We start from the raw sequence: 13,949 nt of genomic DNA on the forward strand, positions 1-13,949 counted from the left end.
AGCGGCAGGAAAAACAAAAGAAAAACGAGCCGTCTTATGAAATTAACCGTTCATTAAAGGCGTACCGTGTTGCACAAGGCGATGTTTTGCAACGACCCCCTTCCAAGGCACACCAGACGCATAAAACGTGAGGAACAACAGGAGTTTCATTGTCAGCGAGAACATTTACGACGCGATGGGAAATATTACAACCTTCGTTTCTTCGCCGTCCCCATCTTTACAGCGCTGGCCACCCGGCTGAGTGGGTCACGGGACCTTGTTCTCGGTTGCTGAGAAGCGGATGAAGATTTTGATGATGTACGCGCACGGACACGTTTTCGGTATTTTTCAGCAGAGTCCGCCCCCTCAATGTGCATGTAGTGTGGGACGTCAAGTAACGTCGTGTCACACTTTGTTGTCTTCTTGGATCGTGATAAAATCCGCTGAAGAACAGCCTCATCCTTTTGACTCATGTGACTTTTTAGGTAGGCACTGCGGGTGAGTTCTGCAGCCACGGAGGAAATGCGTTGGCGGCGAGTGGACGACCTGGTGATAGAGAAGAGCACATTGTCGACCCGATACTGAAGCTTTGCCGCCTCCTGGCGGCGGAGTTGCTTGAACGGTTCAAATGTATCATGAGTGGCCCCCAAATGACGGCGCAAATGTCGTGTCACCCTCTGCGCTTGTTGAAGGGTAAACAGTGTGATCGCCATGCCGCTTTTACCCGCCCTGCCGGCACGCCCGACTCGATGGGTGTAACGAGAGAAGGCGGAGGTTGTCGGATGCGCTATGCCATCAAAGAGAACGACGTTTCGGACGTCTGAAAAATCAATTCCCCGCTGTAAGGCCCCATCATGACGGTCTTCTGTCCTTTTCCCTTTCTTGCTGTGCATTCGTGTAGCCTGCGCCTCCGCCCCCGGTATGGATTCCTGCAGGTTGTCGACACTCTCTAGCGTCCCGTCGGTACAAACCAGCGTTCCGACGGATCCCACCTGAAAACGGTGAAGTGTGTCCACACGGACGTTTAGAGGCAAGTTGGAATCGTACACAAGCGCCTCCACTCCCAACTGTGCCAAAAAACTCTGCAATTTATACGTCTTTTCCTCCTCATTGACGAAGATGAGGGTCTTGCCTTTAATGTGTCCAAGACGGTATAGCGCATACAACAGAGTGTGATGATGACACTCTTCGGTGGCCACAAGGTAGTAGTGCCGCAGCCTTTCCTCGGAATTAATTCCTTTCTTCGTGATGCGGGACTCTACGACGATGTTTTCACCTTCTGTTGGGTTCATCTCGTCTTCATCGCCTGTGCTCAGCGTGATGGTGACAGGGTTATGGAGCAGCTGACTCTTAATGTGCACCACTCCGTCTGTCAATGTTGCGGATGAAAGGATAGTCTGCACTGAGGGTGGTAAAACAGACTGCACGGCGCGCAGTGAACCCTCGGCAATGGAGATGACAAAATCCACTTCGTCAATGACAACACAGCGAAGGGTTGCCAGATCTTCGGCGGTCACTGTACCACTGCGGCAGAGCTTGCCAAGCAGCGCGGCGGTAGTCACGAGAATGGGGGCGGCAGCTACACGTGCTTTTGTGACAACTCCGCGAGATGTCAGGTTATCCACCACAACCCTCGGTTTCACGTATTTTGCCAGAGCAGTAACCACCTCAACGGTTTGTTCGCACAGTTCCACAGAGGGCAGCAGGATAAGAGCTACAGGGTTCTTTGCGGTGCGTCGGTTGCACATCTTTTCCGTCTCGGTAATGACGCGTTGCAGGATGGGAATGACAAAGGCACCCGTCTTCCCGCTGCCCGTGCGAGACTGTAACGCCAAGTCACGCCCTTTTAAGGCCAGCGGGATGCATGCGCCCTGCACTGGGGTGGGTAAATTCCACTTAACGCGCTTGATGGCCTCCAAAATGCGACTGTCCAGCGCCATCTCCGGCCACGCCGTACAAACCGCATTCGACGGTGTGCCGCTCATAAAACCGCTCGCACCTCCCCCCTTCGTTTTTTTTTTCTGTTTGTTTTGTTGCTGCCGTTCTTCACGGTTCCTCAAAACACTCCCTCTTTTCTTTTTCCTTCCCCTTTTGCTTCTATTGCGGTTGTTATTTTAGACGCCTCCGCGGCCTTCCCGGGCGAATTCTCCCAAAACACCACCGTGAGGGCCAGAGAGAAAAGACAGAAGAGACACAAGGCACTGTTTCTCCTTCACCATTCTGCCGTGTGCAGAGGTCGGCTGTGTTGCACGAGAGCCAGACGGCTGCAGACGCCCTCATTCACTCGTTTGCAACGGAAAAATCACCACACTGAGCAATTCTAAACACAAAGAAACATGAAAATGAGAGAAAGAGAGAGAGAGAGAAAGAAAAAAAAAAAAAAAAAAAAAGAAATCACATTATCTTCTATGCGTGCGGATGCAAACACCATCCGTATTCACGAGACAAAAAACATGTCCCTGGGCCTCCAGAGCATCACGCTGTTGCTATCCACAGAGATCAGGTGACCCTCAAATCCCTCCTGCCAATTCCACGAGAGATCCGTTACATTTTCGGTGTGTCCCGCGTGTTTAAACAGCAAACGATTTGACGTGGCGTTATAAATGCAGCACTTCCCATCGCCGCCGCCACTGCTGAAGAGATGTCGAGAGTGCGGACACCACTGGACCACAGACACCGGCCCATTGTGCATACGGCCAAATAACATCACAGCATCTGTGCTTTTACGAAGATCGTAGTAAAGTACCTCGCCATTCTCTGCACCAACCAAGAAAGAATTACCATCGAGTGGCGAGAGAGAAATCGATGTGACTCCGTTTGGCAGTGAAAACAGCTCCATGAGATCCGGTGTTCTTACATCGCCGTAGAGAACTGTTCCGGTTTCACACGATACCACAAACGCATGGGGATCCTTCCAAGAAAAGGAAATTTCACTCACCCGAGCCTCACCATCCTCCAGTTTATACGTATGGGACGGCGTGAGGGTGCGATCATCATCCTTCGCCGTGTTTCCCACGTGCCAGTAGCATACAACTCCAACCGAACCGGACGCCAGCGTCCCATCGGAGGTAACACTCCAGTCAAGTGCCTCACAAGAACCGCTTCCGCCAGAAAGTTTCAGCAGATGTTGTCCCTCCCCTCTTCGCTTGTCCCATCGATCCTGTTCCGTCACCACCGCATTTAAGGCCTGCATTCGCCTGTGGTACGTCATGCGTTCCTCGTCGGTGGGGTTTGAACTGAGTTCATTGGGTGGCAGCGGAGCACGGGGCCGAGCCGGATCATTGGGAAACTTGTTTAGCGAAATACGCGACCAATCAAAGACGTACGCATTGCCATCACTCGAGCCTGATGCGATGATAAGCGGATTGGCGTGCATATAACGCACTATTAAAGGATCCCCATCGTGTAGCATGCGCCGCTCAACTTTCATGTCTACTTGACTTGGCGCCATCCCGTAGCCACCAACCTCGCCAGTTGCGTCGCAGTAAGTGTCATACGTGCGATCAAGCGACTCGACAGTGTTCGGTGTCGTCACAGATAGTAACTGTATGTACTGCTGCTCCAAGCCACCAGTTCTGGAACAACACAACACGGTCTGCGTGGCCAGGCCGTTTTTCGCAGTCATATACGGCATCAACCGCGCGGAAGGACTTTCCCACACAAGATCAATGTGGACGAGGTACTGGTACAGATCACGCACATGCTTGCGCCAGGTGCAGAATTCCTTTTTTTCTTGGTACGGAACATCGCTTGACTTCGGTGAGCTTCTTGAAGAAGCCTCTCTCTGGGAATTTCCCTCACACTCCTGCGGTGTCTCTCTGTTTCCCAGGGAAAACATGGCTTCTTTACTAAAGTTGAAAGAGGCGTTCAATTGGCCAAAACAACAACAAAGATGAAACCAATGAAAAATGACATGTATACAAATAGAGCAAAACAAAACAAAACACAACAAAAAAAAAAGAAAAAACACGGGCAAATAGATCACCAAAGTGCCTGGACTACGCAAATGCATACAACAAGAGAATGGCAATCAATAAACATGCAAATAAAGAGATGCGCTCATAAAAACAATGCAAAGTTGACGACATGAGAGTATCTTTCATCAGTGCACGTCTCGATAGTGGATGTGTATAGACAAATGATATATATATATATATATATATATAATGCAACGCCTAACCTCATACTCAACCAATTTCACCCCCCTGGCTTTTTGGCTGGAGGAGAATCACTTGTCTGTTGGCGAAGCAGTTCTTGACACCGGTGCAGTTCTTTCTCCAGGCGTTCAATGAATCCCTCATAGGTCTGTATGAGTGCACTGTGCCCTGCATGTGACTCCTGCTCCAGAAAAGAATTGCGTTGGAGTGCATCCCAAAGTCTTCTTTGCAGCTCGATAATAAGACGATCCGTCGAATTCGTGGTCTCAGAGCACGATGACAAAATGCCTCCCGGTAAACAAGCACCGGCTAATTGTGGGGAAAGCCCAAGTTTCCGTCGCAGCTCCTCATTCTCGGCTTTTAATTGTCGGCACTCTTCCTGCGCTTCAGTCAACTTCAACCTCAGCTCCTCAATCGTCTCCATCCTTCAGAAGAATCCCACTGCAAGGAAAAGACAAACGGAGTGGAAGAAAAAAAAAAAAAAAAAAGAGAGAGAGAGAGAGAGAGAGAGCATTAAAGACACCCACGCACATATGCACGTACAAATTCATGTCCACAAGAAATGATGCAAGGAGAATAAGTGCGGCAGCCGCAGATACAACGTCCCCACACACAAGCATCCATTCAAGTAAACTTCTTGAAGTACGGGCAACAGAGCAGCAAGAAGGGAAAACAAAGCCAAGAGTGTTTCCATATACACCTAGAACTCCCCACCCTCAGTAGCGTCTCCACTTGTGATCACAAACATTACAGATACAAAAGACGGTCATGGGTTCATCGGCAGAACGCGTTTGCTTCTGTGTCCATGAACAATCCCTCGCCTTGCATGACGGACAAGGAAAAAGAGTTGACTTGGTGGCCATTGCCCTCCGTATTTCACTTAGGTCGGTGTCCTTGCTCCGCTTCAAGAATTCCTCCTCTTGATTTTTCCTCGCCTCCGGGTTCAGCAAATCCCTCTCTGACATATGCACCAGCACTTCCACCGGCAATCGTCCTTCAATAATGTCCTCTCGAAGCTTGGTATTCTTAGAGTCCCTCAAGTTCACCAAGAGCACGCGGAAGCCGTCTGCTGCCAGGGAACGATCGCCGGGAATGGCAGTTACAATGCGCAAAGCAAGGGCGTTGATTCGTTCCTCCTCCTCCTTGGCTCGACCCTGCATGAGGGCACCGCCAATCAGGGCGCTCCACTTGGCAACGCGGCTGCTGCCTTGCACTCCCTCAATCATTGGCTGCTCCTTCGGTTTAATAGGGGTGGCGCTCTGAGTGTTATTTCCAAAGGAGCCAACGGGCGAACCCATCACTGACTTCCGCGCCAGCGGCAGCGGGGTTCGGGGACTAACACGTGGGATGACATCCACGGAATCTTCCAGTGGGGTACTCGTGGTTGTGAATGAAACAGGACGAGGCCGCTTGACACCCACCGCTTCATCTGCGTTCTCCTCGGACATGTTCGTCGTTACTGATCCCAGTCTGCCTCGCCGTGGTACTCTACCGCGACAAAGAAGCTCCAAAATGTAGAAATGACGCACGTAAAACACAAATGTAAAAACAAAACAAAACAAAAAAACATATTCACACAAAAAACATCAATACAAAATTTGTTCCCCAACCACCCAAGTAATAACGCATTGGGAAGCATATCATTTTTGCCCAGGCAATACAGTCATGAGAAAAGCATTCGTCTCCCTTCTTCTCGGTATATATTATACATTGAGAGAGAAAGGTGATACGTCTGCAGACGCGTCACATTCAACTCCTTCTTCTCACCAGCGACCCATCATTTTCATTCCTGCTCTATTCTTCCCATTTTTTTTTCTTTTTGATTTTCTTTAATGCATCCTTGTGGCAGAAAAAAATCTTTGTGACCTTCACACATGCAGAGCGTCTCCCACAACTGCCATTTGTTTACGTTTACCGCCTAAAGGCATGAGAACAGGCGCAACAAGTCAAGAGATTAGGTGCTTCATCGTCGCCAGCCCATTTCTGCTTGTCGGCCTGTCGCCGTCTCAAAGTGCACCGTTGGCCGCCACAGGCGGGACAGGTGTAGATGGATGTCACCATTGCTGTAAGCTGTTCAACAAAAATAACGGTCTTTTGCTCCAAATTCTTCAGGCGTTGTTTCTCCCACTTTTCTCTAAGTTTTGGGTTGACGAGTTCACTCTCCGCCATGGACGCAAGCGCTGTGGGGGAGAGCCGACTTTCTAATAAGGCCTGACGGAGAGCACTGTTCTCAGGGTCAGAGAGATGATGCACAATGAGAGCCGCCGCGTGCACGTGATCACTTTGCTGCCGAATTGCCGACACGATGCCATCAAGAAGAGCGGACGGGACTCCTGTCGTCCCTGCGGAAATTTGAAGGGACTCTTCCAGTCTCTGACGAACCCCACGCCTCCTGGAATGCGTGGAGGGAACCTCGTCATGCCGATGTGTGGGCCTCTTGAGACGACCGTGACTTGTGGATATAAATCGAAGAAACGCCGCGTTGATAAGGCTGCGCAGTTCCGGGGAGGCACTCGACGCGCTCCAGTCGCTTCCGGAGTCGCACCATGAGCCTTCGACTGCATCTGACATTATTATGGAGCGTCGCGCATGACTGAAGGCAGAGAAGCTCACAACAACGAGAAAGTCAAAAAAAAAAAAAAAATAATAGTAATGAAAGATGGGATGTATTAAATAAAAATCATGAAAAAAACAAAACAACAACAACAAAATGATTGCTTGAAAGCCCAAAGAAGCGAACACTGCATGCAATTCGCGGGATAATACTCACATACGTAGTCAGAGATACAGAAACGGGGGGGGGGGGGGGGGGGGCAGGCAACAAAGCAAGCAGAAAAATTAAACCAAGTTCACCAAGTTTAATCCAGACGAGTCAAAAATGCAATGGGACAGGGCTTTGTTGCGCAAGAAAAACAAACAAACAAAAATGAGCAGCACAAAAATGCCCTAATAGGGCGACCACTGCATCATCGTCAAACGAAATACATCATAACGTGTATCCCACCGTGCCATTCACGCCACCCTTCCTCTTGGCACGTAGAAAGCACACGCATAAAAGAATATATATATAGATATATGTATAGACTGACAACAGGAGTAACGTGCCGGCAACAAAGGTAAAATAAAGAAAAGAAAAATAGGATGAATAGGAGGGTTAAGGGGAGGAGAACGAAAAAAGAAACTGTCACGATAGGAAAACGATGCTTCGGGTAAAATATCAGCGAGGTTCTTCCTCCCTTCCGTCACTCCATACACGGTAAACATAACTCTATAGGTAATCCTCACTATACGGTTACGCCAATCCCATTTCTTTTCTTACATTTCAATTTCATCTTTTTTTTTTTTTTTTTTTAAGTGGGGTTACCACGCATTTTTTATTTTATTTTTATCGCTGCACTTTCTTCTGAAAGGTGGCACCTCCGGAATATGTCGTTTGTGTCTTTGGTATTGGGCGCGAGAGCTTGGTGGGCGTTGCCTGGACCGTTGCTCCTTTTACCAGACGCCTGACAGTTCCACTCTTGCGCACTAACTCCGCCTGCTCCTTCTCGCGCTCGGTCTTCAGCAGGTCGCGGAGCTTCGAGCGGCGCTCTGCCTTATCGTACTCCTTCGCTACATCCAGCAGCTGCCCCTCCGCCTGCTCGCGTCGCCTATCCTCCCTGTTCTCCTCCTCAAATTTTATTCTACCAGCGTCACGTTTCAGTCCTCGATCACGCAGTTCGATTAACTCCACTCCGGTTTGGGTTAAGGCCCGCACCTCGCTGCTTTCGTCCATCTGCAGACGGTGTACCATGTCCTGGTACTCCTCAAACGCGCTCCCTGACGTTGACAATTCGAGAACCCTACGCAAGCATGGCAGCGTACGCGCAAGTTCTAAACGCACCATATCCATATGGTCATGTTGAAGCTCAAAGCAACACTCAAGCATCCTCTCACGAATAAAGCGGCGAGAAAATAAAGAACATGCGGCCCTGACAAAACGCAAATAGTCCTTGCGCCCAAGACACGAAGAACCATGCGCATATTCGTTGTTCAGTTTGCTAAAGAACTGAACCTTACTATTGACGTTTGACATGTTTGCAACGATCTTAATACACATTTCAGCACAGCGATTTTTGAGGCAAAATGCCCCGTTTCTCCCATATTTTAAAAGAAGGGGTATAAATTTCTCGTACAAATTTGTTTCTTGGAATTCCTTACAGTACGTGGAAAGAATGTCCAAGACATGGTCCATAATACGCCACTCCCGCTCGGCGCGTGCAACAAGTCGCAGTAGTACATCTTCTACACTAGAAAAAAAAGCCGTGCGCTCCGTCGGTTTCAGCTGCTTCACAAAGGCGTCCATCAAGACGTGTGAGTGAGTAGAAAGGGCGTTTAAAACACTCTTCTGAGAGTCATCTAAAAGCCATAAAAAGGGTTTCGGAAGATACAAAGCGGCCTTTTCCCCAAGGAGGACAACCAATTCATGCAATCCGGCAGCAATGCTCCGTCGCACGGGTTCGCTGGTGTCAGTGGCAAGCGCTTCACAGCATGGAGCCAGGTGAAGCGCAAACACCGAAATTGGCAGTGACGCAGTAACGGAGGGCAAATTATATGCACACCGATGGCGAGTCGCGTCATCGCCTTTTAAGGCGGCGTTCTGGTAAAAGCCTGCAAACAGTGTGACATCTTCACTTGTCTGAATATCCGCCCGTATTTCCCACAGAAACCTACCATACTCGCCAACAATGAGGCTCACAACTTCCTCCGGTGGATGCGATATAAAGTTCTTAATGATGGGGTAGAGGTGCTCGCGGCGGTACGCAGGACCAAAAAACTCCACCAAATCAACTAAACAGGAAAATGCTGCTCGAGAGACAGTCTGGTCTTCATCGTTAAGCAGCTCAAAAAGCTCCGGAGCAATTTTTTCCTTGGCCATATCCACGCCCAAAGCACGTGCTACAATGCCTAGTTGTTGACACATGTGTTGCCGCACTCCCACGTTAGTGTCCTGACATAACGCCAGCACTTTGTTCATAAGTTTTCGCTCTACAATATCGTGAGGGAGATAGCGGCAGACAGCACCAATGAGGTCACAACTAAGCTCGCGCTGATCCTGTGGCTCAACATGTTCGGTTTTTTTAAGAGCAAGGGGCACCACATCGTTGTCAAGCTGTTTGTTATTCAGATAATCAATAAAGGCCGAAAATAATTTATTCCATGCTATGCGGACCTCCGCCGTTTTGACGCTTAACATTGTACTTGTCACCATCAACAGATCTCGTGTCACGGTATTGTTCAGCAACGGCAACACCTCAATTAAGGCACCCGGGGCGAAGCACTGTAATTCTGGTTCCTGCACCCACATGCTGTCCACGGCAATCATCAATACCTGCGAGATGCTAGACATGTCTAAACCCACCAGCGTTTCTTTCAGACGCTGGAACAACGACATTTTCTGACCAGTACTTCCGTTTGCCATTATGTACTTTGCAGTATCCTCCAGAGAAAGATTTCTTGCCTCCACGTAGTTCTGGACCTCTTCCTCATTTTTCAACGACGCACTGAGAGCATTAAGTTTGTCCAGTGCCGGCAGCTCACGGACAAGGGCAGTGGGGTCATCCGGATCAGAATCCATTACTGCTCCGTTGTTGTTTGCATTTAAAGGATGCGGCAAACATGAGGGGTTGGAGCTGCTATTCTTTTTTCCCGCCCTCGCCCTTGAGGTCAAGTGAGTTGGGAGGTCCAAAACCTGCTGTCGAAGCTCAAAAGTTGACTTATATTCCATGAACCAAGCCACTAACCACTGGCAGACACACACACACACACACACACACACACAGAAGGAGAAAGACAAAAAAGAGGAGAAAAAAGGGTAATACGTCTGTGTTTTTGTTTGTGTTTGTGAGAGAGCAGCAAGAGAAACGCTCAAATGGAAGCACACAAAGAGCCCAAAAGCACCAACAAAGCAATCAAATAAGGCTCCGTTTATTAAAGAAAACTATATTCGTAATTTACACGCTGCAGCACAGTAGTTTTCGCAAGTGTAGCACGTACCAGCGCCTCGCTGGGCAAAAAGAGAGCCGTCTCCCTCTCGCCAGCCTTCACTCTCGCCGTTTTGTTGACCTCCATCTCCTGATGTTGTTGCTGCTTCTCAAACACCTCTCGAAGAAACGCCTTCAACGAGGCTGCAGCGCACCCCTCCGCGCGGCCTGCCACAAACCGACTCAACTCTTCCCGTGCTTTCACCGCCGCGCCGTCAAAGGCACCAAAGAACTCCAGTGCCATTTCCTCTGCAGCCTCAAAACTAAGCGGCGGCACGTAAACAACCGTCTCAAAACGTCCCTGTCGCAAGAGGGCGACGTCAAGCGTCCCAGGAACATTGGTTGTGGCAATCACAAGGACACTTTTATTATCAATAAGGCCATCTAATTCACAGAGAAGCGCCGCTAACATCCGTTTTGTCACGTTAAGGCCATCGCCCGTGCCACCATTCAAAAAGGCACCGCGTGAGGTTCCGATAACATCGACGTCGTCAAGCACCAGCACAGATGGCGCACACAAACGTGCCTTTCGAAACGCTTCCCGCAGACGTTCTTCACTTTCGCCAAGGTACTTGGAGAACAGAGCGGCACAGCTAACTAAGAAACATTTGCCAGGGTAGGATGCAGAAATTCTGCTCGCTATTGCCGTCTTGCCGCTGCCCGAAGGTCCATGAAGGAGAATTCCGGTGGTGGGTGCAACGGTTGAAAGCAATTTGCCACCCGCAAGATTTTCCCGCTCCATAAAAAGTCGCACGAGTGTTTCAACTCGCTCCAGCGCAGGACCAAGTCCAAAGAGCTTTCCCCGAGAGGACGACGGCAATTGTGGTGCGGTAGCGGCATGACCAAGGAAGTGCAGTGCAGTGGGAGAAGTGGGAACACACGACCTGTTTTTCTCACATTGTGCATGGCATAACATCAACGTAAGAGCCCTTCGTGTCCTCAAGTATGAGACCAACTCTTCGCCGTTTCCTCCCGAAACAAACGCCAAAAGATCCTCGGCATCAGGGAAGGAACGAATGAGGCGACGGGCGGCACTCGAGGTGAGTTCATGCGTTTTGTACGTGAAAGGAGTCCAAATCGCCAAAAGCCACCGAGGCACATGGAGCACGTCAGTTGCTGAAGTCACCAGTGCACAACGTGGCGAGCGGAGCAGTCGACTCACCATGTCCTCAAGGCGGTGCAAGGACGCGTTTAAACGAAGAAGATAGTCAACGGCCTCAATATCATCCAGCAGCACAACGGTGCCTGCCGGGTACTTTTCGGATATCGACGAGGCACGGCTGTCATTGGAGCGCAATGCGTTGTAATCCACATAAAAAATTCGCGCCCTTGAATCGTTCCACTCTGTCGTTTCAGGTTCCATTCCATCATCCATTGAAGGTACGCCATGGCTAACACTCATCCCGTAGACGCCAGCACCTTGGCGAACGGCGTGGAGAACAAATGTTTTGCCGGATCCTGATGGCCCACACACAAGAAAAAAAAAGGGACTGGGCCTCGCCTCTGATAGAACTCGGCGTAAGTCCGAGAGGATGAGGCCATCAACGGACATGGTTACTGCACAAGAATGTTGGAAAGCGAAAATAAAATGCAAAAAAAAAAAAAAAAAAAAAGAGCCGGGCAATGAAGTGCAAGTCACAGCAATAGGAGTCATTGTGGCAGCCATAGCAACAGGGGCGACGACGGAGACAGAGTACACCAAGCACAGTGATGTGGGCAACCAAATGGCCGCCACACCTCACACACAGAAAAAAGAAAAAGGAAAAAAAAGGGAAATTCGTGACGTTTGATGCGGATATTAGTCAATCTTCCTCTTCCTCTGCCTCGAACTCCTCATTCCTGATCACACCGTAGCGGTGCAGGACGCGCTCCACAGAGTTCAAAGAGATTTGTTTATCCTTCGACCTCCATGGCGTCAGCTCCGTCAGTTGTTGCTGCAGTTTTTTCTCCTTGTAAAACAGAACGCAGGGAAGGTGCCGATCAGGAAAGTTTTTTATTGCCTCTGTTGAGATCATTGAGAGAAACTTCACTTCACAGTAACGCTGCGCCACCACACGCATGACAGAAAGCAGCTTCTCACTGTCGCCATTCCCCGGTTTCACTAGCAGAGCAATGACCCAATTTGCCGCAGAGGATTCCGTCACCTCAGACATGTAGTCTGAACCAGATATATGACGGAGGACACCAAACCGTTGCGCCTCCTTTTGTTGTCGCAGCTCTGCCATGCGTTTCCTTCGGAATGCCAAAAGAACCTCGTCTTCGTCGTCGTCATCCATCACATTGTCTGCCGTGTCACCGCCTGTATTGGGCTCGCCTAGTTGCAGCTCTGTTTCATACCCGCCACGCTCCATTTTATCCCGCACACGTTCTTCGTTGGGATCATACACTTTAAGACATGCGTTGACGTTTTCGTCCGCAATTTTCTGCGCAAGTATCTCAAGCTCATTGGTGGCGTAATTCCCGACCCGGTTGCCGTGCCCGTATTGGATGTCTTCCCACTCCGTGGTGCGTATCCGCTGATCTGCCGTCCTTTCCACCATTCTTGAAGCGCCAACACCTCCCACTCGCCTTCCTTGACGCCATATTCATTTGTCGTTGTTGGACGACGTGGCCGTGAGAAAAAAAAAAAAAAAAAAAGGAAATTTGACAACAAAAAATCCCTCTGGTAGCAAGCAACTAGATGACATGCAACACATCGTGGGCTCTCTCCAAGAACTACAACAACAACAAACAAAATTGGCATAGAAGATTAGAAGAGCCCCATTTCGCAATGTACATTTGGGTCTCTCCCCCCCCCAAAAAAAGGGACAAGAGAAAACAAACAAGCAAAAAAGCAATAAACATATAGAAACAATAAAAAGATTCCTCTACGATCATGCTGATCCAAATTTACTGACGTTGTGTAGACCCGGGACGTACGTGTCAGCGGAAACCAATGTATGTGTGTTCTGTGTCGAGGACCATACAGGAATGGGGCCGGGAAAGCGGGTACGCGCCCCACGCACAGGTGGCAGCTCTGCATTGTAAACCTGGTTGGGACAACGTACATGGCGTCGATTGCAAATAGACACATGCGAATGAGGGCCGTAAAAGTGGGGTTTTTGAATAACGCCAACTGTACCGTCTTCCGAAACGGCAAACCACATTCGTTCGACTTCCTCGAGTTCCTTTTTGTTGGGATCCCGTCCCGTGTACGCGCGGAACGCCTTTTGGTATGCCTCCGTTGCACATTGCGTCGTCACGTCATCGTTAACCTTCCGCTCAAGAGACTTTTTAGCCGCGGCTTCCGCGTAGCGATGCACAAAGTCTCGCTCTCGTCCTGTCAACTCATTGCGATTGCGTGTGTTTCGAAAGGGCTCCGTGCGAGGGAGCGCCCCTTCAAACTTCGGGTTGTGCTTTTTAAAGTATGTTTGACAGGAGGCCTGCAGTGTGCGCTCCCGTGTCCCTTCCTTCTCGGCAATGTACTTCTGCACCGCGGACTCGTCTTGGCTGTGGTGTTTCTTCACAGAGTGCGAGACGGTTTTTGCAAACGTGCACGACGGAAGATTCGACGCCGCTACTGTCACGCCTTTCTTTGGCAGTGTCTCGCAGTGACGTGTCAGTTGCGCCACGGCGTCCAGCAAGTCTATGCGGCACCTCTCCTGCAAAGTAGAGCCGTCGACGGCCTGACAAATCGTTGACATCCGCCCCCCCTCCTCCTCCTCTTCCTGCCTGACTGTGTTTGAGCACTAAAAACAAGGCTGCAGGGGGAGAAAAAAAAAAAAAAAACGGTGTTTCCGCGCGGACATCATCC

General features: G+C 49.7%; 8 protein-coding genes across 8 annotated transcripts, besides 15 other annotated features; all 8 read right to left on the bottom strand.

The window, feature by feature from the left end:
- Window positions 1-7,976: part of a sequence feature (heterozygous, Esmeraldo-like haplotype) that runs on past the window's edge.
- Window positions 186-1,964, bottom strand: Tc00.1047053507669.84 (ATP-dependent DEAD/H RNA helicase, putative; the record flags this gene model as incomplete). The annotated part of the gene is made up of 1 exon (XM_812027.1): window positions 186-1,964. One exon carries the CDS (start codon window positions 1,962-1,964, stop codon window positions 186-188), a length of 1,779 nt encoding a protein of 592 aa, XP_817120.1.
- Window positions 2,324-2,367: a sequence feature (GA-rich).
- Tc00.1047053507669.90 (hypothetical protein, conserved) lies at window positions 2,417-3,991 on the bottom strand (the record flags this gene model as incomplete). The annotated part of the gene is made up of 1 exon (XM_812013.1): window positions 2,417-3,991. One exon carries the CDS (start codon window positions 3,989-3,991, stop codon window positions 2,417-2,419), a length of 1,575 nt encoding a protein of 524 aa, XP_817106.1.
- Window positions 3,901-3,938: a microsatellite.
- Window positions 4,121-4,145: a microsatellite.
- Window positions 4,624-4,647: a microsatellite.
- On the bottom strand, window positions 4,853-5,584 carry Tc00.1047053507669.100 (transcription elongation factor, putative; the record flags this gene model as incomplete). Its single annotated transcript, XM_812014.1, has 1 exon — window positions 4,853-5,584. One exon carries the CDS (start codon window positions 5,582-5,584, stop codon window positions 4,853-4,855), a length of 732 nt encoding a protein of 243 aa, XP_817107.1.
- Window positions 5,682-5,733: a sequence feature (A-rich).
- On the bottom strand, window positions 6,048-6,707 carry Tc00.1047053507669.104 (transcription elongation factor, putative; the record flags this gene model as incomplete). The annotated part of the gene is made up of 1 exon (XM_812028.1): window positions 6,048-6,707. The coding sequence occupies one exon, from the start codon at window positions 6,705-6,707 to the stop codon at window positions 6,048-6,050; it is 660 nt and encodes a 219-aa protein (XP_817121.1).
- Window positions 6,765-6,785: a sequence feature (AT_rich).
- Window positions 6,931-6,950: a microsatellite.
- Window positions 7,470-7,490: a sequence feature (AT_rich).
- Tc00.1047053507669.110 (hypothetical protein, conserved) lies at window positions 7,522-9,900 on the bottom strand (the record flags this gene model as incomplete). Its single annotated transcript, XM_812015.1, has 1 exon — window positions 7,522-9,900. The coding sequence occupies one exon, from the start codon at window positions 9,898-9,900 to the stop codon at window positions 7,522-7,524; it is 2,379 nt and encodes a 792-aa protein (XP_817108.1).
- Window positions 7,977-9,234: a sequence feature (areas merged during assembly that could not be assigned to a particular haplotype. This can correspond to areas where the two haplotypes were merged or to regions with more than two copies in the genome that were merged during assembly.).
- Window positions 9,235-13,419: a sequence feature (heterozygous, Esmeraldo-like haplotype).
- Window positions 9,926-9,954: a microsatellite.
- Window positions 10,104-11,822, bottom strand: Tc00.1047053507669.120 (ATPase domain protein, putative; the record flags this gene model as incomplete). Its single annotated transcript, XM_812016.1, has 1 exon — window positions 10,104-11,822. The coding sequence occupies one exon, from the start codon at window positions 11,820-11,822 to the stop codon at window positions 10,104-10,106; it is 1,719 nt and encodes a 572-aa protein (XP_817109.1).
- Window positions 11,749-11,769: a microsatellite.
- Tc00.1047053507669.130 (hypothetical protein, conserved) lies at window positions 11,959-12,696 on the bottom strand (the record flags this gene model as incomplete). The annotated part of the gene is made up of 1 exon (XM_812017.1): window positions 11,959-12,696. The coding sequence occupies one exon, from the start codon at window positions 12,694-12,696 to the stop codon at window positions 11,959-11,961; it is 738 nt and encodes a 245-aa protein (XP_817110.1).
- Tc00.1047053507669.139 (hypothetical protein, conserved) lies at window positions 13,030-13,839 on the bottom strand (the record flags this gene model as incomplete). Its single annotated transcript, XM_812029.1, has 1 exon — window positions 13,030-13,839. The coding sequence occupies one exon, from the start codon at window positions 13,837-13,839 to the stop codon at window positions 13,030-13,032; it is 810 nt and encodes a 269-aa protein (XP_817122.1).
- Window positions 13,420-13,426: a sequence feature (haploid, non-Esmeraldo-like haplotype).
- Window positions 13,427-13,949: part of a sequence feature (haploid, Esmeraldo-like haplotype) that runs on past the window's edge.

The sequence above is a fragment of the Trypanosoma cruzi genome, genomic scaffold (genome assembly GCF_000209065.1).
Source record: "Trypanosoma cruzi strain CL Brener 1047053516307 genomic scaffold, whole genome shotgun sequence".
NCBI lineage: Eukaryota > Euglenozoa > Kinetoplastea > Trypanosomatida > Trypanosomatidae > Trypanosoma > Trypanosoma cruzi.